The sequence below is a fragment of the Pristis pectinata genome, chromosome 3 (assembly GCF_009764475.1).
Source record: "Pristis pectinata isolate sPriPec2 chromosome 3, sPriPec2.1.pri, whole genome shotgun sequence".
Classification (NCBI taxonomy): Eukaryota; Metazoa; Chordata; class Chondrichthyes; order Rhinopristiformes; family Pristidae; genus Pristis; species Pristis pectinata.
The window spans coordinates 98,599,210-98,623,914 of NC_067407.1; the positions used below are offsets into that span (position 1 = coordinate 98,599,210).

The 24,705-nt window shown below is 37.1% G+C and overlaps 1 protein-coding gene across 7 annotated transcripts in view; it reads left to right on the top strand.

The window, feature by feature from the left end:
- usp34 (ubiquitin specific peptidase 34) overlaps positions 1–24,705 on the top strand; it is a 186,246-nt gene that overhangs the window by 107,885 nt on the left and 53,656 nt on the right. For all 7 annotated transcript variants that reach the window (XM_052011351.1, XM_052011354.1, XM_052011353.1 and 4 more), the window contains 8 exons: positions 3,194–3,234; positions 3,619–3,743; positions 3,902–4,054; positions 4,987–5,091; positions 9,781–9,836; positions 9,921–10,041; positions 10,981–11,164; positions 16,222–16,385. In XM_052011351.1, coding sequence (XP_051867311.1) covers positions 3,194–3,234; positions 3,619–3,743; positions 3,902–4,054; positions 4,987–5,091; positions 9,781–9,836; positions 9,921–10,041; positions 10,981–11,164; positions 16,222–16,385 — 949 coding nt within the window. The remainder of the gene's footprint in view (positions 1–3,193; positions 3,235–3,618; positions 3,744–3,901; positions 4,055–4,986; positions 5,092–9,780; positions 9,837–9,920; positions 10,042–10,980; positions 11,165–16,221; positions 16,386–24,705) is intronic.

A 24,705-nucleotide genomic window follows, 5' to 3' on the forward strand; every position in this document is an offset into this window, starting at 1 on the left:
GACACGCAAATAATTGTGTAAACATTATATACTTATGTTCAACATGCACTAGATCATTGGGGGAAAAAAAAGATAGTCCAACAAAGTATTTTGTTGGACATTAGTCCATATTTTCTTGGAAATACAGGGTGATTAAATTGAATTAATGTAGGATTAATGCTTGATGGACATCGTGGACTCGACAGGCCTGTTTCTGCGCTGTGTGACTATGAAGAATACGTCTCCCTGTTTTTAATGCAGTAACTTGTTTTGGGTTGAGGAAGCAGAGGGTATAGGACAATGAAAAGGGAATATAAAAGACTTGGAGAAGATAAGACTCAGCTGGGTTGAAGCCAATAGATGCTGTTCCCCAAACTACATTTTGATGCTTCCTTTCTGTCTTTTTTAACATTTACATTTGTATATACAGTGGGATGCAAACGTTTGCGCACTGCTGGTCAAAATTTCTGTTACTGTGAATAGCTAAGCGAGTAAAAGATGACCTGATTTCCAAAAGGCATGAAGTTAAAGATGACACATTTCTTTAATATTTTAAGCAAGATTACTTTTTTATTTCCATCTTTTACAGCTTCAAAATAACGAAAAAAGGAAAAAGGGCCAGAAGCAAAAGTTTGGACACCCTGCATGGTCAGTACTTAGTAACACCCCCTTTGGCAAGTATCACAGCTTGTAAACGCTTTCTGTAGCCAGTTAAGAGTCTTTCAGTTCTTGTTTGGGGGACTTTCACCCATTCTTCCTTGCAAAAGGCTTCTAGTCCTGTGAGATTCTTCGGCCGCAATGAGCAAAGGTATGTTTGGTGAAAAAAGGGTGCAGAATTTCATGAAAAGAACACCTCCCCAACTGTTAAGCACGAGGGTGGATCGATTATGCTTTGGGCTTGTGTTGCAGCCAGTGGCACGGGGAACATTTCACTGGTAGAGGGAAGAATGAATTCAATTAAATACCAGCAAATTCTGGAAGCAAACATCACACCGTCTGTAAAAAAGCTGAAGATGAAAAGAGGAGGGCTTCTACAACAGGATAACGATGCTAAACACACCTCAAAATCCACAATGGACTGCTTCAAGAGGCACAAGCTGAAGGTTTTGCCATGGCCCTCATAGTCCCCCGACCTAAACATCATCGAAAATCTGTGGATAGACCTCAGAAGAGCAGTGCATGCAAGATGGCCAAAGAATCTCTCAGAACTAGAAGCCTTTTGCAAGGAAGAATGGGTGAAAATCCCCCAAACAAGAATTGAAAGACTCTTCGCTGGCTACAGAAAGCATTTACAAGCTATGATACTTGCCAAAGGGGGTGTTACTAAGTACTGACCATGCAGGGTGCCTAAACTTTTGCTTCGGGCCCTTTTCCTTCTTTGTTATTTTGAAACTGTAAAAGATGGAAATAAAAAAGTAATCTTGCTTAAAATGTTAAAGAAATGTGTCATCTTTAACTTTATGCCTTTTGGGTCAGGTCATCTTCTACTCGCTTAGCTATTCACAGTAACAGAAATTTTGACCAGGAGTGCCCAAACTTTTGCATGCCACTTTAAGAGTTTTAGCGGTGAACTCATTGATGCATAAATAGGCCAGCAATTTTAAGAGATGCAGAGAAAAACCATGCGTTGGAATTCTCCAATACTTGTTGATTTACACCAATTCACATTTTCCCTCACACAAATGACATCCCTTATTTAACAGCCCTTTTATTTTAAGTACTTGCTGGATTTGGGCACTGATTTCCCATTATATTTGTTACAAAATGTTTTATATAAACTGTAAATATGTGCTGGTGCCTTTCGTCAGAAGGCCTATTATCTCAATTCTGGTGTAGTAAGTTGTGATTAGAAATTTTAAAAAGTAATTCTTTTTTAATTTTCATTTAAATCTTTTCCCCTCTCAATCCACTCTTCCTTGTAATATTTATTTCTGAACAAAAATTTTAAAAAAAATCTACAGGTGCTGGAAATCTGTAATAAAAATAGAAAATGTTGGAAACACTCAGCAGGTTCGTGAGATGAGAATCAGAGTTAACTTTTTAGGTCTGAGAGCCTTTGAAAACTAATTTGTTTTTGTTGCAGAGAAAATGAGGGAGGCATAGGTAGAACAAAGGAAATATTCTTGTTAGGGTGAGACCAAGTTATTTAATGTAGCTTTTGTAAACCTATTATACATCTTTCTCTGTGTTATTGCAGGCCAGATTATAATAAGGGAGGGAGGAAAAACTGAGTCAACATCAGAGATGGATGACTAGCAGAAATGGGCATTTCTGATGCAAACAGAAAAAGAGAGTGAATTACCTAAAATTGAAGAATTCAGTATTGAGTCCTGAAGGCTGCAATGAGAAGGAAGATGGGGTGTTGTTCCTCATGTTTGCATTGGACCTTGTTCCATCAGTGCAGCAGGCCACAGGCAGATAAGTCATAGTGGAATAGGATGGAGATTTAAAGTTGCAGGCAGCTGGAAGGTTGAGGAAAAACTCTTCGTCTTCTGTCTGAGCATGTTGCAGCCTTCCAGATTCGCTATCAAATTTTCAAATTTCAGGTAACTTACTCTCTGTCTGTCAATCTCAGAGCTGATCATTTTTGCCAGTCCTTTTGTGATTTTGGCTCAGTTTTACTTTTTATATTAGTATTGCCTGGCTAGCTGGACATGTGCCACAGCCCTGTTGTTGGCAACAGATAACACAGACAAAGAAGTGTAATCTGCTTCTAACTGCTATATTAATTCTTTTGATCTCACCCTGAGATACTCTCCTGTTCTACCCATCCCCTCTCTGTAGTTTAAAACTAACTTGTTTTCTCTCTTTCTCCAACTAAAATATAAACTCTGTCTTTCCACAAAAGCTGCCTGACTTGCTGAGTGTGCCTGCATTTTCTTTTTTTTAAAACTTGTTTATTTCCCACTTTTCCTTATTCACCTGTGCCAATTCACCCTCTGTTATTCATGTTTGTTTCTCAGTCCTTAAATCTCATTTGTTAAATACTCATCGTTGGATTTGTGGATTACTGGACTACTTTCAGGGATGTTATCAGTTTGCATTTTTCTCAAGTTAGTCTGGGAAATCCTTTCAAACTGAGGTGGAGTGAACAGTGGATATCATGAAGTGACCACACCAGCAAGATACTGTTCATTACATATGTAACATTAAGTTTTTGCATAATTTAATGTTTAATTTCAATTTCCGTTCTCTTTTTTAAAAAAAATTGTAGAGTGCTTAAAGCCCAATCTGATCATCGATCCAGGCATGAAGGTAGGTTATACTTGGAATTAATTTTAATAAAACATTAATGTTTAGGAATTTACCCTTATAATTAATAAATAATTGATTTTTTACAGAAACGCTTTGTCAGAAACCCATAATAAACATTATCTTGAAAACTATTTGGAGCTTAAAATTATTGAGTAGATTACCAAAATAAGTGCCCATGCATTATAAAGGAAACATTTGAACTAGTAAAAGAAACCATAACAACTAAAGTATTAATTGGACTTTGTAATTATTACTTATAAAACATTATAAACCATTTTGAGGGTTAATTTTGTCACCAATACATGGTGTCCTGAAACCATTTAAAATTTTGATTGAAATATTTTGAGTTTTAATCCCTTATTAATTTTTTTCTTTATGTTTCAGTTACTCATTATGCCATGTGGTTGTTAGTGAGTTGGGCTCACTGCTGCTCGTTAGTCAAATCCAGCATGGCAGACAGTGAACATTTACATGATTGGCTGAAAAAATTAACTCTTCTTGTACCAGAGGTAAGGTTTTAAATCTCCATCATAGATGTACAATAATGTATGAATGTGTTAATTACTTTCACTAGCTATAGTTGACTTTTCAAGTTGAATGTGCAAATGGGCTATTTATGTCATATTGTTCTGCTTTATGCATCTTGTCCATATCTGATTTGTTCCAGACCTCGGTTCGACACGAAGCTTGCAGTGGGCTGTATAAGTTGTGCCTTTCAGGTTTAGATGGTGGAGAGTCAATAAATCGATCTTTCCTTTTGCTAGCTGCATCAACGTTACTAAAATTCCTTCCTGATGCCCAAGCTTTGAAGCCTATCAGGGTAAGAATTACTTAGATTACTTTCCCATGGCAAAGCATTTAAACAGCTTAGTTTAATTGCTTCGATGCTGGATATTTTTCTTTTACAAAGTAACTTTATTAAAGATATGTAACCAAATGCAATATGGTATTATTGCAGTAGAGCATTGAGATCTAGCAATGTCTTCAATCTAGTGAGCCCACATGAGCCTGGGGTGGAATGCTAAATATTTCAATCCTGAACCTAATGCACATCAGATTTTACTTTCCTTTAAATTTTATGTTGACATTTTCTGGTCTTTAGGAAGCACTTATTAAGGGAGTGAGATCTGTCAGTGCCCATCAAACAATGCTTGTGGGAGGAGCAGAGGTGCTTTCATCCCCTTACCAGACTTAGCTGCTGTCACTTCACCAGCTGGTGAGCTGACCACTCCTTATACCCTGGCTTTCAGCCTCATTCTCTCCCCTCTAGTGCCAATCTTTTCTAGGAAATGATGGAGAAAAGACTATGCATGGGCTGGCTGCAATTTGTGATGGGCAGAGGAGAGGGCCAGGAGTATGTTATAAATAGTGTCAAAGGAATCTGAAATGATGTGAAAAACATGAAGTTTTATACTGTCTTTCCCTATAACAATTACTACAATTTAACTATAACTTGTTTGTAAGACTTCAAAGTTTTGAAAGCTTGGGATAACTTTATGAAATATAATGTGCTGTGATGCATGTTGCAGAAAAATGGCAATGAAATTTTGCTCCTAATTGTGTGATCCAGTTTTTAATTTATGCATTGTGTTTGAAGCCTACAATGTGTGTTTAAAGGAGACAGCTGTACAATTATCCCTTGAGGTACCAGTTTCAGGAGAAAACTGCTGAAAAGAATATGGAAGTCTATATGTACTAAAGAAATATGAGCATTATAACAGTGGTGTTAAAGCAGATTTTCTTTATTTACAGGAGATAGATTATGAAGAGGAATCAGTATTGCGAGCAGGTTGCAAGGAATATTTCTGGTTACTTTGTAAACTGATTGATAATATCCATGTAAAAGATGCTAGCCAGGTATGCAGTTGTGATTCCTATTGTTCCCTCATGTTAGAAAAATAGTAATATACTAATGGCCACCTCTCATAATCTGAATAGTGAATTTCCTTATTTTCATGAATTAGCATATATTCAGTCTTTGCTATTTTTCTTTTTTAGAAACTTGATTAAAGAAAATTTTAGCAATTTGTGTTACAGTCTGAAAATGCACTGTAGAAGGAACTTGCTCTATTACTTTATGTCAGAAGGAGAAGCTCAGTTGATATGACAATGATATTCTTGTCTCCAGTTGAATTTGAGACCTCCAAACTTAATTTTCTGCCTGAAAATCAAAACACATCTGCAGATGCTGGAAATCTAAAATAAAAACACAAAATGCTAGAAGTACTCAAAAGGTTGAGTAGTATCTGTAGAAAGAGAAACAGAGTTAACATTTCAGGTTGGAGACCCCTCTGCCTGACAAAGGGTCTCTGACCTGCAACCTCAACTCAGTTTGTCTTTCCACAGGTGCTGCCTGACATGCTGAGTGTTTCCATTTTCTGATGTTTTTTAATTTCCTGCCCAGTGGACTAACTTGTATTACTTATGCATTATTTAATTGAACTTTCCAAAAATACTTTAAACTTTTAAAGATTAATGGGCTCCTAGACTGTTCAGCTGACCCTGTGCAATAACAACTTTCCTCTCTTTACCACTCCATCTCTTCACGCTCCTCTTCCAATAGTCACCCCCTCACCACAACCATATCACACTGATAGCATGAGCAATGTGCCCTTTGCATAGACAATGTTCCCTTTGCATAGGCACTTCCATTCATTTTTTTATGCTTTGGCTTCTGATCAATGCCCAATAGACTCCCATCTGTTCCCTGACAGTCACCAATTAAAGTTTTGCGCAGTGAGCAGTTTTAACTTTCTTAAAAATGTGACTGTGTGGTCTTCCCCTGGGTGCTCCAGTTTCCTTCCTCATCACAAAGACCCATGGGTTACTTGGTCACTGTAAAAGGATCCAAGTGTTTTAGTGGATGGTAGAATCTTGTGGTGGTGGGCGAGTTGATGGAAATACAGGGTGATTAAATTGAGTTACTGTAGGATTAGCGCTTGATGCACATCGTGGACTTGACGGGCCTGTTTCTGCGCTGTGTGACTATGAAGAATACTTCTCCCTGTTTTTGTAACTTGTTTTGGGTTGAGGAAGGAGAGGGTATAGAACAATGAAAAGGGAATATAAAAGACTCGGAGAAGATAAGACTCAGACAGGTTGAAGCCAATAGATGCTGTTCCCCAAACTACATTTTGATGCTTCCTTTCTGTCTTTTTTAACATTTACATTTGTATATACAGTGGGATGCAAAAGTTTGCGCACTCCTGGTCAAAATTTCTGTTGCTGTGAGTAGCTAAGCGAGTAAAAGATGACCTGATTTCCAAAAGGCATAAAGTTAAAGATGACACATTTCTTTAATATCTTAAGCAAGATTACTTTTTTATTTCCATCTTTTACAGCTTCAAAATAACAAAAAAAGGAAAAGAGCCAGAAGCAAAAGTTTGGGCACCCTGCATGTTCAGTAACACCCCCTTTGACAAGTATCACTACTTTCTGTAGCCAGCTAAGAGTCTTTCAATTCTTGTTTGAGGGATTTTCACCCATTCTTCCTTGCAAAAGGCTTCTAGTTCTGTGAGATTCTTGGGCCGTCTTGCATGCACTGCTCTTTTGAGGTCTATCCACGGATCTTCGATGATGTTTAGGTCGGGGGACTGTGAGGTCCATGGCAAAACCTTCAGCTTGTGCCTCTTGAGGTAGTCCATTTTGGATTTTGAGGTGTGTTTATGATCGTTATCCTGTTGTAGAAGCCATCCTCTTTTCATCTTCAGCTTTTTTGCAGATGGTGTGATGTTTGCTTCCAGAATTTGCTGGTATTTAATTGAATTCATTGTTCCCTCTACCAGTGAAATGTTCCCCGTGCCACTGTCTGTAACACAAGCTCAAAGCATGGTCAATCCACCCCCGTGCTTAACAGTTGGAGAGGTGTTCTTTTCATGAAATTCTGCACCCTTTTTTCTCCAAATTTTCCTGCGTCCTCACCACAAAATTCAGCGTCAGAAGATTGCAAAGGAATATCTAAACAAGCCTGATGCATTTTGGAAACAAGTCCTGTGGACTGATGAAGTTAAAATAGAACTTTTTGGCTGCAATGAGCAAAGGTATGTTTGGAGAAAAAAGGGTGCAGAATTTCATTGAAAGAACATCCCCCCAACTGTTAAGCAGGAGGGTGGATCGATTATGCTTTAGGCTTGTGTTGCAGCCAGTGGCATGGGGAACATTTCACTGGTAGAGGGAAGAATGAATTCAATTAAATACCAGCAAATTCTGGAAGCAAACATCACACCATCTGTAAAAAAGCTGAAGATGAAAAGAGGATGGCTTCTACATCAGGATAACAATCCTAAACACCTCAAAATCCACAATGGACTACCTCAAGAGGCACGAGCTGAAGGTTTTGCCATGGACCTCACAGTCCCCCGACCTAAACATCATTGAAAATCTGTGGATAGACCTCAAAAGAGCAGTGAATGCAAGGCGGCCCAAGAATCTCACAGAACTAGAAGCCTTTTGCAAGGAAGAATGGGTGAAAATCCCCCAAACAAGAATTGAAAGACTCTTCGCTGGCTACAGAAAGCATTTACAAGCTGTGATACTTGCCAAAGGGGGTGTTACTAAGTACTGACCATCCAGGGTGCCCAAACTTTTGCTTTGGGCTCTTTTCCTTTCCTTTTCCTTTTTTTGTTATTTTGAAACTGTAAAAGATGGAAATAAAAAAGTAATCTTGCTTAAAATGTTAAAGAAATGTGTCATCTTTAACTTTATGCCTTTTGGAAATCAGGTCATCTTTTACTCGCTTTGCTATTCACAGCAACAGAAATTTTGACCAGGAGTGCCCAAACTTTTGCATGTCACCGTATGTGCGCGTGTGTGTATAGTTACAGTCTAATGATGTGGTTTGTGATGAGTTGAATGGTCTATCTTTATGTGCAGGGCCTTTGATGTACTGAAGATCTTTGAAATTATTTTTTAATATCTGATTTTAGAGCTTAAAAGGGCAGCAATAAATTCATGGAAAACCTCAATCACTGTAAAAAGTGATACAGAGGAAATCTAATTTATGAATCTGTGATCACATACTGTAACATTTATTTTGGTGGTCAGTGTTTCTGAATACAGTATCTTGCAAAGTACAATGCCATCACATTTTTTTCATGTGACTGAAATATGTAACTGATGTATCCACTTTGTTAAGAATTCTTAACTGTAGTCATTATCAAGACTTAAGATATACTTCATTTTGTAAATAATGCTTCTATCTGTGATATGTATCACAGTATTAAAACCTCCTTGATGGGCATGCATCTTTCTGCTCATGCTGATTCTTTTATTCTCCATCTTAGTTCCACGCTATAGATTGTTTCCTTGCTTATTTAAGTCTCCTAAATGTTGATCTTAGGCTGCTACTACTTAAAATAATTTGAATGTCACTTGTATTAAGTGTACAAATATTTTAACAATAATTGATTGTTATCACTATTTGATTGCTATCACTATTTGAATACCAATAATTTCCATTTCAGTAGCCTGGTCAGATCCTCCAGGCATTACTCTCAAGAATTTGAACTTCACTCTCAAGAATTTAGCATGGGTGATTTTGGGAATGTATGCAAGGGTGTCTGTCATGCACATTACATAACTGCATCATCATGTTGCAGCCAGGAAGGCACTACTAACATTATAATAGTTTTGGTCTTCCAAAACCTTTGGAGAACTTGTCTCCATGTTAAAATTGGATAGAAATAGTTTTTAATTAAATCAGTTTGTAAAGTCCTGGAAATTTATTGGTAATATTACATTTTAAGTGGCACACTTTAAAGAACTTTGTATTTCACATATACACCCCTTTTTTTTCATTCCAAAATCTTTGCAATTATAGTAGGAGAACTTTTAGTGAATGAGGTTATTTTGTTTCTAAATTTTTTTAAATCAAAACTAAAACTTTGTTAATTTGGATTTTTTTTAATGAAAAAAATTTAACATTAAATCTTAACATTTAAACATTTCAGTTTCCAACATGTTGAAATACTATTACATTATCTATCTTATACCATAATATTTTCTCATACCTATCAATATGTCATGTGCAAATTTTTAGTTATGAACTTCAGCTTGAAATAACCTCTTGCATTGCTCAGTAATAGACAATTTGATTTATTGATTCACTCTTGTTTTGCTGGCTTGATAATGTTTTATTCTTTGTACAGGGCAATGCATTCTATTCTCTGAGCATAACCAACACCATGAGATGTGTTAATTCTTATATCATTGTACAGTTAAATTATATAGCTTAAATTCAGGGAAATTGTTGAAGGACATAGAGAGAATAATTTGAACTGCTATTTCAACTTATTCTGGCCTCTTGAATATCATTGATTTTAACCATTCCACTGGCGATGCCCATGCTTTCAGCTGCCGAGGCTTTAAGCTCGAGAGTTTCTCCTAAAACCTCATCACCAACTTATCTTCTTTATATCTACCTCTCTCCACAAATTCTACATGGAATTACTCCTCTGAAGAACTTGTGGCATTTTACTTTGTTAAAAATGTAGTGTAAGTGCAAATTGTTGTTTCTGTTGTTGTATAAGTGTGGTATCTTTTCTGTAGACAACGTTGCTAGATTTGGATGCCTTGGCAAGACATCTCGCCGATTGCATTCGCAGGTCTGTTGGCAAAATTTTTGAATTTTTTCTTGGATTGTTATGTCAATGTGTTGTTACGTATTAATTTCCCTTTCCTCTTTGTAGCAGGGAAATTCTTGATCAGCAGGACAGTAACACTGAAGATGATGGGCTTACAGGATTACTGCGTCTTTGCACTGTAGTCATAAAGCACAAGCCTCCATTTAAATTCTCTCGAGAAGGACAGGTAGTCAACTTGTATTTAAATATGATTAGTCTCTGAGGGAGAAATGACACAATATACAAGTACTAAATAAAAATAGAAGATGTTGGAAATCCTTAGCCAGTCAGGCAACATCTGTGAAAAGAAAAATAGAGTTGACACTTAACGTTGATATCTATTTTCATATTATAACATCTGTACCAATTTTTTAAAATTAAAAATATCATTAATAATATATTATAGTTGTTCAACTAAAGTTCATAAAATGAGAAATTCCAGTTTTTAAACAAATGGTTTGGGGTTCATTTCAAGTGTTCATTGTTTTCAATATTTTCAGCTACAGTAAAACTCTGGTAAACTGATGTACTATTGTTCGGAAATCACAATGGTTGAGCATCCAACTCACTGAGGCCCTGTATCTGCACTCCCTTTATAAATTCACCGGGCCTGATATCGGCCCTTATAAATTCAGCGGGGCGCCTTATCCATGCTTCCTTTGTAAACACACTGGGGCTCTGATTCACTGGAAAATTTATTATACTACTGTGTAACATCTTTTAAAAAGCAGTTGTATTAGTAGCAATAATATCCAATTTTCTGTGTATTACTGTATTTAAATTTGGCATAGTTATTGATGGTAGTCTACTAATGTAACAGGTAAATTACAAAAGTTGCATTAAAATGCTGGTAGAATTTGAATACTCTGAGTGTGCACCCCAGGCTAAACAGATTTATAACTTTAGGCTTTGTCCTAGTTTATTGCCTGAAGATGGATCAAATACAAAGCAGAAATTATGACAGAGAAATATTTACCTTCTGGTATTATATTATTAAATTACTGATCATGCCTGGGTTTTACAAGCAGAATATAATGCATTTGTTAAAGGTGCTTGCTTATCTATGTTGATATTAGTGCTTTTAAGTAGAGAACTTGGAGAAATACCTCCTCTCCTTTTATTTCAGGAATTCTTAAGAGATGTGTTCAATCTCCTGTTTTTACTGCCAAGCTTGAAGGACAGGCAGCAACCAAAGTGCAAGTCCCATTCTTCCCGAGCAGCAGCCTACGATTTGCTAGTGGAAATGGTGAAGGGCTCAGCAGAAAACTACAGATTGCTCCACAATTGGGTGATGGCACAGCACATGCAGTGTAAGAAAAAAATATAATACTATATAAAATATATTAAATAGGCCAATTCAAAGAAATGAGGAACTAATTAAAATAAATGAATTGGATAATAACATTTTGCAACTGCTTCATTAAAGACAAAATGGAACAGTGCTGATTTTGTAGAACAAACCTCTATATGAAAACAGCAAGTATGAAACAAAGGCACAGAACCAGGGAAGAGGAAGAATATGGAATGGCTAGTTACAATAAAAGCTAGCATTGTTTTAGAAAGGAAAGATCCTGCCTAACTCGACTGCAGTTAAACTTGAATTTCCAAAATGCATTTGCTGAACTTCTACGTGAAAGGTCAGCATTTAATATCAGAACTCTGAGGAATAGTGAAGCTAGAAGTAAGTCAGCAATTGACAGTAGGATAGAAAATAACAGTTACTTGCAATGAGTTGCATTGATATTGAGGGAAGTAAGTGAGCGATATATCCAAATTTATTTTTTGTTGGGGCAACTAGCATTTCTAATGTGTCAAATTGGGTTCAGAAACTCGTAAATTTATCAGTTTTTCCAGATGATACGAGAGTAGAAGGGATACTTAGAATTTATTAAACAAGATGAACAAAATGAGTGGCAAGCAATTGACTTTGTAATTATTGCTTGAAATACTTCACATATGAAATAAAATGGAAAATGTACATACACTATATGTTATAGAAATCACTTTAATAAATCAGGAAGAGGTCTAAATTTTGGTAGAATTGATGTTTGGCAAGTTCAATCAATTTAGAACAGGAATCAACCAATCAATTAGATATTGAAAGACCTGAAACTGTCAAAAGCAAGTAACTGTATTGTGATTGAATTGTGTAGTCCACTGACCAGAATTTCAGTATTGTATGACTTGTGGTCACCGGAAAACAAAAGAGATATTCAAAAACTAGACCCAGTACGTAGAGTAGCCATGAGGTTGATCCTCCCTGTCATGAGTCTGAAAAGTGAGGAAAGACAAGTGAAACTTCAGACATTTTAGCCTCCAAAGCCATTTGTTTTTGAGTGATACAAAACGCTATTGGCTAAGCTCAATCTGGAATCCTACTGAAAATAAGATGATGAGAGTTGGATAGAACTCATTAAAAGTAACTTTGGGGCTGATACCAAAAGTTTATTTTGACAGTGATCAACAGAAGTAATGAATTTCTAGATAGAATAGTACACATGAAAATCCTGTAAGTATTGAATAAAGGGATGCAACAGTGAAGTTCATTTGGCTCTGATGTATACTATTCCAGTGTTGCCTGCTAGCAGCCTCCTTAGTATATCTAATAATCTGATGTTTTGGGAGGCTCAGACCTAGGGAAGAGGAAGAATATTGAATGGCTGGCCTTAATTTTCTATACGTCTGCAAGTGTGCTTCTGCTGTTCTGCCCCACTTTATCATTTATTTTAGTGCATCACCACTGGCAACTCTGGGTTCAATACACCTTAATCTCTGCAGTGACCCCTCTCATTTATATCTCCACTTCCCCTTCCTGCATTAAGATTCTCCTTAAACCCCATCTCTTTGAACAAGATTTAAGTCATCTGCCCCAATATCTCCCTATGGACTTGGTGTCACAAGTTGTTTAACAGCACTTCACTAAGATGGCTTGGAACATTTTGCTATGTTAGAAGTGCTACATAAATGTTGTTGTTGTTCTGGATTATCTTCAACATCCTCCCCCTCTTATAGGTAGTTAGTACTGCCCTTTTGTGGTTAAACATCATCACTGTTAAGCCCAGCCTGGAATTTTTTTACAGTAAAAGGTAACATTGCAGCTCCATAGAACTCTGGTTAGACCACACTTGAGAGTATTGTGTTCCGTTCTGGTCACCTCATTATAGGAAGGATGCGGAAGCTTTAGAGAGGGTGCAGAGGAGATTTCCCAGGATGCTGCCTAGATTGGAGAGCATGTCTTATGAGGATAGGTTGAGCGAGCTAGGGCTTTCCTCTTTGGAGAGGAGGAGGATGAGAGGTGACTTGATAGAGGTGTACAAGATGATAAGAGGCATAGATTGAGTGGACAGTCAGAGACTTTTTCCCAGGGCGAAAATGACTAACAGTAGGGGGCTTAATTTTAAGGTGATTGGAGGAAGATATAAGGGGGATGTCTTTTGTTTTACACGGGAGATCTTAGAGCAGGATAAAATGTCGGCACAACATTGTGGGCCGAAGGGCCTGTACTGTGCTGTAATGTTCTATGTTCTAAAAAGTAAAACATACCAATTCCAATATAACTATAATTTCTGGCAGTGTTTCCCTTCCCACCTCTATTATTGCTGTAAGAGTGACTAAGAATGATCCTTGAACCCTCTATTTGTTACATATTGTCTTAGATGACATGAGTTATAGTTAGTTTCTATATGTCCGCTGAGCACCTCAGCACCACTTCTGAGCATAACAACCACTCATTAACTGTATCGGGACATTAATTTATGGGTGCTGCCACCAGTTGCAAACTCAATTGGTTGCAGCTGCACACTGAACTACATAGCACAAAATCATGACATTCTGCTCAGTCCAGAGTGGAGTTTTAAATGCCATGTCTGATTCATTACCAAGAATAATTACTTCTTTCACAGCACATCCTCTGCCTATACCTCAGCTCTTTTGCCATCAAATTTGTATCCATGCATTTGTTATTTGTAAATTAAATTATTCTTATTCCTCTACCGCTTTGCATGTTTTCCACCTGGTCCAAGAAACACCCATCTATATCTGTGCAATAAGTTCCATAGCTTTGCTGAGTTTTACGGTTCTGTCCCCTTCAACTCACTCAAAAGGCCTCTTCTCAGACTTTTGCGTCAACCCTGACAACCTATTGTTTTCTGTTAAGATCTCTTTTATTTTCCTTCCTCCTGTCAGTCCAATGATTATTAATTAGGTCCTCCTTTGAATTTCCTTCCTAAGTATCTTGGCCCTTGTTCTCTTCACTATTGTACAAATCTTCACAAATCTCATCCCTGACTAATGCCTGTGATCTCCCATTATGGCACAGCTCAGCTGTTCTACATATTGTAATAGTTTTAACTTTCCCTGCTGCCACCTTCACCAACCCTTGCACTGCCAGCCCCTCCTTTGTAAAGTGTGTCCATACATTACCAATGTTAAAAATGCAATGTAGTGCAAGTCCAAATTGTTGATGTTACTGAATACCAAGTGTTAAGATATTTGCTCTTTCGAAAAGTAATCACTTGGCATGAAACTTCGACAGAACAAATTTGTGCTTGTAATCCATTACTGAATATTTAGTACCAATGAAAAGGAATTTTCATTCTGTGATTCTCATGATTTGTATTTTTCATGGCATTAGATTAAACTTGCACTTGACTAGATGCAGGAGAATATTCTCCAAGCACATGCTTCACAACTAATTTTGTTTTGATTCCCACCAAGAAATTGTAATGTCTTTTAACATCTGTCTAATTTTGGATACTGATGCAGGGTGACTGAACTTAGCAAGTTTGGACATATTTTAAAAGAATGCAAATGTCCAAAGGCTATAAATTTGCAAAATTTGCACTTAAATAGTAAAATTTGTCCACCATTTTGGTATCTAAATAAATAGATCATAGCATCATTTAAAGTAGTAGGAAGGGAAATGTTATATAAATAGGCTATTTCTTAAAAACATTCACATTTTTGCACCAAGTAACTAATCTTTTGTGAGAATCAAATAAATGGCACTTCCACAGTTATAATTTCTCACTCTACATTTGGTTGCATCCAAATTCTTATCACAGAACATATAGTGGTATACTAAGAAAAGTAAAGGCATTTGGCGATAGAAACTCCCATGTGATTTATTTGAAACTAGAAGTGTCCTCTCTGTATCAGACCATCCAAATAAGAACGATCCTGTCCTTTTTGCAATAAGTTAATGCAAAGTAATGTTAAAATTCAAACTGTTCTGAAATAATTTTGATTTGGCAATGTTGAAATCCTTTGTGAGTCCCAATTATCGCCCATCCTAAGTGGCGGTGACCTTTCTGAACAACTTCAGCCCTTTCGGTTCTGATGATTTTGCAAAGTTGTTTGGTAGGGAATCCCATGAATTTGATTGGGAAGGAAAATATAGGTATGTCAAAATTAGAAGATTTATGACTTTATTTTTGGTAGTGTACTTGGTGATGGTGTTCATGTGACATTAATGCTCACATCTTCGTTGATTCAAGTAGGTGGAGGTGTGTAGAGAAAGGACAGCTGGTGAGAGGATTTCTAGAGCTTAAAGTGAGTCTCTAGTTGCAGCCTTCCAAACTTCCGCCATGTTTTTGATACATAGATGATAATGCAGCTTGTTCATTTAAGCTTCCGAACAGTATATTGATGTTGTAATGTTCAGACATGATGATACAGTTGAAAGTCAAGGGACAAGGAATAATTTTTCCCTTGTTTGAGATGGTTACTAATTGCAGCACAAATGTAAACTACCTCTTGTTTGCAAAGCTGAGAAATGAGCCAAGGTTTTATTGTAGAGAGATTCAGCTTGCTTTCACTTGTTATCTCTGGAGTCTATAGCATAACATGCAATATAATGAAGACCAAACTTCCTTGTTTGAACTGAAGTTTCCCTTTGCACCCCTTTTCAGACACAAGTCTGACGGGCCTTTTGGTGCAAGTTTCAGGAGCTGAGCATTCATTAAGTTCTGCTGTGATGAATGTTTTCTTTATTGTGGAAAACCTTAGTTTGCTTGAAAGTATCTGGTCCTTATTAGGTTCCACCTTGCTCTTTATTTTAGAAACATTGTTCTATGCAACGTTTCTGGCTGCTGGCTTGCAGCAGTCAGAATTTTTTTTCAGCATTTATAATTTCATTGTCAATGAATTAAATATGAAGAGTTACATATACAATCAGAAAATGACAACTTGAAAGACTAAACATTGTCAGTGTTTCTGTAAAAAGTCATCTGTTTCAGGATTAAAGAAATGTGCAAGAAATGAAATTATTAATTTTATGATGCATTTTTCATTAAGCTTGCACGTTGATGTGATGAACTTTTGTACAGTAGCACAATTATTTTGATTTTAAATTCACTTTTTTATATAGCATCTCATGCACCATACAAGTGGGATTACTGGCCTCATGATGATGTGCGAGCTGAGTGCAGGTTTGTGGGTTTGACGAATCTTGGAGCAACCTGTTACTTGGCTTCCACCATTCAGCAGCTCTATATGATACCGGAGGCCAGACAGGCCATTTTTACAGCTAAGGTAAGTACCATTGAAAGGTTGAGTATGATGTATATAGCAAACTGAGCATGATGATAAATCCAGTCAAATATTAATCAAGAGGTTATTTAAAAAACTTATCAGTAAAAGTAGATATGCAATTTATGCAATCCAACATAAAGATTAAGCATTTGAATACTTCTAAGTTCTGATTTTGTTTTAGAAAACATAGATAAATAAGTGTGCACTGTAATGGTAAAAAAAAAGTTGATGTGGATATGATCTAATAGGAACATATTTCATCTTTGTCATTGAGTTTTGTATATTTCAAGTTTTACTGTGTTCATTTTAACCAGAGTTGGTGAATCTTCTGTGACATTGGTTATGGTTGTTTGGTCAACTCGAGATCACTTTCTCGAAGACTGACTTGCATCCCATGTTCAGGATGTTCTCTTAGGACATCTGACCCTTCTTTTAAAACACAATTAAAAGCTAATAATCAAATGGAAATCCTCCTTTCATTTCAGTGTCTGATCTCTCCTTCAACAGTGAGCAAAATTACTCATTTCATGTTACCTTTTTGTTCCTTCTGAACTGCAGAGATGGTCCTATACACACTTAGTGCAATCTTCTGGCATAATTTATTATTGTTCTAGGACCTGGAAATTGCAGCATGTTTTCTCTGTTGCTCTTTACTCCTATAAAAATAATGCTTTTAAAACCCAAGATTTCCATCATGTAAGGCATTTAGAAGACCAACGTTTACAGGAATTCCTCAGTTGGAAACAAACCACAGGTGATAGGTGCAGCAGAATTACTCCATTCTGAAGAAATAACATTGTAACTTGAGTTATAAATCAGCATTTGCTTTGAGAAGCTAACCTCTTAATTAACTATGCCTCAACTTCTATTGTACAAGCTTTTGTGAGGTTAATATGAAAACTAAGCTGGAAACAGATCCCTTGATGCTTGAAATAAATTAGTTCCCACCACTGGTAAACCTGATTTTTTTGGCTTAATGCATTGATTCATTGTTCTATAAACTGAAGTGTAATTATAAGTTACGTATAATTTCATGTCTTCTCCTATTTTTCTTTCTTCTATTCTGCCAAATAAAACTTAATTTTATACAAATCCAAGTATCATGAGGTTAGATTAAAGTATACAATCCTCTGAAGGGACTGTGCCTCAAGTATTCTCTAGTCTCTGGCTGGAAGATATTCAAGTAAATGGAGCCAATGTAGAAATGCACCACAAGATTCGAGCTACTGAGGAAATAAGGGAGAATCTCTGTTCAACCAAGGAAGGAATTCTGAGCAATCTTAACAACATCAGAGGTGACAAAATGTTTTGTCAAATAAATGGATGTTAACTAACATCTTTTTAAAAAAAATAGGAAGATGAGAGAACATTGAGGTGGGATTCCACTACATGGGGCTAAGGCCCTTCAAGACATAGCCACTATTGGTAGGGTTACAGAAGATGGAAATTCATAGGAGACCAGTCAGAGAAACTGTCCTGATGTATGTGGTTAGGCTGGAGGAGGTTGCCATGATATTGAAAGAGTTGAGCCTTGAAATAATTTTAAAACAGAATAAAATATTGAGTTTCAGACATTGGGGTAACCAGATCAGAGACGAATTTAAATCTGTAACATTATTAAGACTCAAATTTTCACAGGTGAACAAGTTCAAGCTGCTAAAATATACATTGAAAGTTGGTACCATTGAAGTTATTCATGTAACCTTAATGATGAACATTAGGAATGGACTTTAAGTGAGCAATAGAGGTGCTATGTTGTGAAGAGGAAAAGGAAAGGTGTTCTTTCCTTTTAATAATTCTTCGTTGAGCTGGTAAAATTTGGCAATCGTTGTCTAAATTCTAGATAGATTATGAAAAATAATATCCAAAGCAAAGTTAGATTTCAAACAATAATGTTATTTCTTACTGGGTTCTTAAGGCTTGGAGCCATAGATTTATTGAAGTTGCAGTTACCCTTCTAACAGATCTTGTGCTGTACTCCAGGCTATTGGTCTGAATAACACCACAGGAAATCCATAGTCATTTTGTTTTGCCCTTTCTGGAAAAGCAAATACTGCAACTCAGAAGAGGGAATATTTCATATTGTACAACAAAGGAAGACAAAAGGCAAACATTACTAATGTCACCATGGTAGTTTTTCCTGCTTTTCATAGTGTATTTATGAGTAATGGGGTATTGAAGACAATCTAAAAGGCTGATTTGTCTTTCACTGGTGGTGGTCTCTAAATGGATTTCTTTATGCATATATGGTTAAGCACCAGAGTGCACTTCAAGGGCATTTGGATTATGTCTTTAGCAGCATTACAGTGGGTATATATTTGTCAAATGTCTTCGGACGATTCTGCTCCAACTTTAGCGCAAAAGTGAAATAACTGAGATTCTTGCTAGCACGGAACATTTTGTACCTATTTTTCCCCTTGAAGAATGTGGCACAGTATCTTTGTATCAACATGGCCTTATCTGTTGCTTTCTTAAACAAAAAATCATCTCAACTGATATAAAAACACTAAATGCTTGAAATTCTTAGCAGGCCACACAACTTACGTGAAGAGAGAAAAACGGTCAGAAATTCAGGTTGATGACTTTTTATCAGAATTCCCAGCAATTTCTGTTTTGATTTCAGAGTCCAACAAATTCTGTTTTTATTTCAGATTTCCACCATCTGTGATTTTTATCTTCTTTAAATCATCTCAACTAATATTGTGATCAGCCAAAGCAATTTTTTTCCATATACTCTAATAAACTGCTAAATATACCATTGTTGAAAGATATTGTCTCTGAAAATCACCCACCTGCCTTTGTGTCCCAACTCCACCCCTCCCTCTCCGTACATGGCACTTGGCTCCTTCTATCCATCATACCTCACCAATCCTCAGTCCACTTACCTACTGCCCACTGCCTCACCCCTCCTCCTCTGTTCTTCATACCAGCTATCTTCCTTCTCCACTGTCAGTCCTGATACAATGTCTTAACCCAATATGTCAACAATTCCTTCCCCCGCACAGATGCTGCTTGATCCGCTGAGTTCCTCCAGTAGTTTGTATTTTTCTGAATGGTCCATGAACACTACCTCGTTATTCCTCTTTTGCACTATTTATTTATTTTGTAACTTACAGTAATTTTTATATCTTGCACTGTGTTGCTGCCGCTAAACGACAAATCTCACGACATGTGTCAGTGATAATAAACCTGATTCTGATTCTGAGGGATGATTATGTACTTTGTCCAATCCTCTCCAGCTTCCCCCTTTGCTTTGTTTTATTGAAATTGAACCACGGTGATCTTGTGTACTAGGCAAATTGATTTCCAGGAACTGTTGTTTTACATCTGCTGTAAATGTATGCTTTTCCAGTTAGATTTCAAAGTTCTTCTATATTTGTAGGTTCTTCAGCTCTGACTTAAGAAACACGACATTCTTTTTCCATGAGAAAGCTCAGCAACCCCAATTGTCACATGACTGTTGAATGTTGTGGATATTGTCATTTATCTGCAGTACCTGAATGTTTTCCAGGTCTTGCTGCAAGCCATGATGGACTTCTTCATTTCTTGAAGATGTATGAATAGATTTAATCCTGCTTTTTTTTGTGGCCAGGATGTGTGTGGACATTTTTAGATGCTAGTGCTAGGCGTGCAGAAACACTACAGTCATGATGTTGACAGGTTCCATTGTCTTTAATGATGAATTCAATTATTATAGTCATTACTTGATATCAAGTTGGCTGAACACTGGCTGCTGTGGCATTAGAAACCTTAGAAAGAGGTGGAGATGAATGATTCACTCAACGCTTCTGAATATTGTTATATTGTTGCAAATGCCACAGCCTTGGCATTGGCACTTAATATGCTGGGCTCTGCAATATGGGAATATTGTTGGAACTTCCCTTTCTCATTAGCTCTCCACCATTGTCAACTAGACCTGATAGAGTTCCAATTTAGTTTGTGGATTGTGTGATTGATTAACTGTGCATTGAATCCTATTTTCTCTGATTTGCATAAATGTTTCATTATGTTTTAGTTTCATCAAGTTGGCAGCATGTACAATTTCTCCTAGCATTTTCCTCTACATGTATTGAACAGGATTAGTCCTCTGTTAATGGTAATGGTAGCGTGAGGAATAGGCTGAGCAGTTTTCTTTGTGGTTGTGGCAGAATCTGCTGCTGTTGAATGTTCACAAGGATTCAAGAATGCTTGGCTTTGAGCTGCTGGAGCTATTTTGAACCTGTCCCATTTAGCATGATGGAATGTATTCATAATGTGAACTTTGTCTTTTGAAGGGCTCCGTTGGGTCAATCTTATGAGTACTATCACAGACATGTACATTTGCAGCAGATAAATTGGTACGGTCGCGTGCACCCATACACAATTCTGTGCACTAGTTGCTCTAAGTGCATCTACCAAATACTGTCCTGTTCAGCAGCTGAGGAAGTTGGTGATTATCAGCAGGAGGCTTTATGTCTGTGTTTGAATTAATGCCATGAGACTTCAAGGAGTGAGGTCAATGTTGTCTGCTCCAAGAACCACTGATTTTAAGTCATTGTGTTGACACCAAATAAGGCTGTAATTGTGGTGGGGCAGGACATATATGTGGATGGCAGTAGAATCTTGGGGATTGGTCTAAACATGATTTTGAGAGTATCACCAACTCTGAATATTGTTTTAGTATTAATACCTTTTCCAAAGTAGACACATGATTCCAGTTGTGTTGAGGAGTACATGCCAAGCCTAATAGATCCTGCTACTACCATTTCCAAAACAAATGAACAGGTCAATGTCACGTGGTGTAACCAGTTTTGTTCTTGTGTTCCAACATAGTAGTTTGAGACAGCTAACTGACTTTCTGTGCTTGCTGGTGAAACCACAGAACTTTGGACCACAAAGACCTGACTTGGAAAGGGCAGCAGAGTTCCTTCCCCAAAGGATATCAGATGGGATTTTATAGTAGTCCAGTGGTTTCATAGTCACCATTGCTGATATTGGCTTTTTAATTCCAGATTTTGTTCATTAAAAATGTAATTAAATTTCCCAGTTGTTGCATGGAATTCATACCAGTGTCTCTGGATCTTTACTGGGGCATGAGACCAGTAACTTAACTCAAACGCTATGGTTACCTACCATGCTATCTGATGAATAACAAATCTCATACAACTTCAAGGATAAATTAGCCTCTAGAAATGATCTCTAGCATTGTGAAATTTGCTTCCCAAGCATGAGTAGATTATGGAATAATTTCAAGAGTTGCTTTTGTGGTCATGCATATCATTTGGTAAGTTTTTGTAATGCTATACAATGTTCGACAAATGTTTCATTGTTAATCTTTATTTTTTGGTTGAATGTACATATTGAAAGGGCCACTTTGTATGAGCAGCAGGTATGAAAAAGTCTTGCCATTTCTGGTGCTGGTTTGTCACTGAATCTTTCCATGGCCCAGTCTGCCTAGGTAGACATCATTTGCACCATATTTGTGGTGAGAAGTCTCAAAATGTACACTAGTTACAATGCCTGATCAAGCTTTGAAAGTTTTAATGTTACCAGTGTCATGCTTCTATTATAGATGTTTTCTTGTAATATTTTTTACCCCTCTGCAGTAATTATGCTGTCGATTTTGAAAGACTGACGTGGCGGTAGAGCACCTATTGACATCATTGTGTTTGTATTGCTTTCCATATAACTTAAAAAAAATAAGTGCCAGCCACTGAAATCCACCAAAATAATAAAAATCACCTATACTGTTGCCAGCAAGAGGTGTTACCTCTTCAAATAGCAGGCATACCTATGAGTTGTTATAAAGACTATCAATCTTTTATTTAAACATATAATAATTGCTGCTACTTGTATTTATGTGGCACTTTTAGTGGAGCATAACATCCACTTTACAGAGCTATTATCCAGCAAAAAATTGACACCCAGTTGTTTAAGGAGATACTGGGACAGAGTAACAGGTGCTGAGTAACAAGGATTGTTTAACTTGCTGTTTTGGATGACCTCAAGTTTTCAAGAGACAGAATGAGGGAGCCTGCCAAATATGCATTGAAACAGTCAAGTTTAGAGGTAGGAAAATTGTGGGTCAAGGTTTCAGCTGCATGAAAACTCTACAGTGGTTGAAAATAGCCAGTCATGATGCTGACAGGCAGTTACACAATTTAAAGACAGTGGAGGTTCAAAAGTTACCAGTAGATGCATCTACATCCTGGAAATTAAATTTTTTAAAAAAATTTTATTTACAGCATGGTAACAGGCCCTTCCGGCCCAACGAGTCCACGCTGCCCATTTTAAACCCCAAATTAACCTACCTGTACGCCTTTAGAATGTGGGAGGAAACCGGAGCACCCAGTGGAAACCCACACAGACACGGGAGAACGTACAAACTCCTTACAGCTATGGGAATCGAACCCCGATCACTGGCGCTGTAATAGCGTCGCGCTAACTGCTGCGCTACTGTGCCGCAGGTGTCTGCCATTAGCCATATTCTCTCAAGGCTGTGATTTCAATACAATCACTCACAATAAGTTCATGGAGAGCAGTGGCCTTATTCATAAGTGAACATACATTTTGGAGGGAATGAAGTGAGAGGAATGGAAATATTTCTGTGTTATTTAGAATCTAAATGGTGTGAAAAATTAGCTGCACAGCATTAAACTGATGAAAATTTGGGATCCCCATACAATTCATCTGGATCTGAGATTTTGGCTAAAGGTGAAGAACCACTTAGGTTGCCAATCACAAAAACTCTGCAATTTTAAACTGATCAAAATTTAAAGATTTAAGCAATTGAGCAGGAGAGCCAAAGGCACAGCAAATTAGTGCAACTGTGTAGTTTAATGCGTTAATGTGTTTGATGCCCAGAGAAATAGAGGAGTTTGGGATCCAAAACTGAGAAGTGCTCACTTACAGCATGTTAAAGAGCTTAGGCACAGTACATGTTTCTTGTGTTACAGAGTAACCTATCCAATTCTAATCTAATTTTGTCTAACTTGGAGGAATCCAGGATTTGTGGAGTCAAGTTTGAGCAGATGTATTGCTTTTCAAAAGAGCACAATGGAAAACAACAATGAAGTATGGTCAGGGTACAGGCAGTGGGCTCTGCACAAATAGCTTTAAACTTGTAGTTTGAACATAGGCTAGGCTGAAATACAGCCAGTATCAGAGCCAGTTGTCTCTGGCTATGGAAGAAAGAGGGCTAAGAACGAAGGAGGCTATGCAGATTGCAGAAATGGCGAGTTCACAATGGAGCTTTTGAATCATAACTAACTTAACTAACATGTTAACTTACACAAGTTTCAGAGCTGAAGGGTCCATTGCTTGTGTTGTGTCACACGCATGGAAAGGGAATCAGCTGACAAATCCCACAATATTGAAGTGAACCTACAGCCAATGTGCTTCCCTCATTAAGCATCTTGTTACTAATTTATTGCATTTTTAAACATTTTACAGTTTATTATTTCTACCACCTGTCCACTTCACGGTTCACTTTCGTTTGTAAATTAATTTTTATTTTCCTTTTTATTCCCTTTATCTTCTGCTCTCCTTCCATGCTACTCCTTACTTTCCTCATCCCCTTTCCTTCTGCCTCATAGTGCTTCCACAATTGGAACAATAGAATTTTTAGCTTATCTTCCCCCCCCACCCCCCACCACCACCACTGCCTTCTCCCCAAACTATACTCATTTTTCAAATCAGCATTTTCCAAATATGACCAGATTCTTAAATTTTTTTTAGTCTTTTCATTCTTGCTGGCATATGACCTTTGGTACTCAAATGTCTCAATTTATAAGAGGAATTGATGCAAAATGAAGATGCCTATCATAAGGCTAATATCCCAAATTAGGAAGCTAATATAGTTTCGGTGGATAAATAAACATTTTTTGAGAGTACATGGACAGACTTGAAAATTGGAGTAATACTGCTGATTAACAAAGAACTAGATGAATCTAAGAAGAAATTAAAAAAATATATATTTTTTTAAGGTCTATTGCAATCTCAGGACATGCCAAAATGCTTCACTGCCAATGAAGAGTATGGGGTTTAAACACAATTTTTCCCATTGTAAGACTAAGAATATCCATAAATAATCCAATGCTTCAAAGCACAATTTCTCAATATTTGTTTGCATTATAATGTACTCACTGGAATACAGCTGTCTGTGCCTATCTCCAGACTGCATCCCTGATCTAATACTCTTTCTCACGTGACTCTCCCTATCTCTTGTTCTACATGTCCTCCAACTGAACAACTGTGTTTAAATCCAAACAGCACTTAGCATCTTCAGTGTTAGTAAGGTGGATTTGTACTTAAGATTTGATGGATCTGCTGGGTGGAAGGC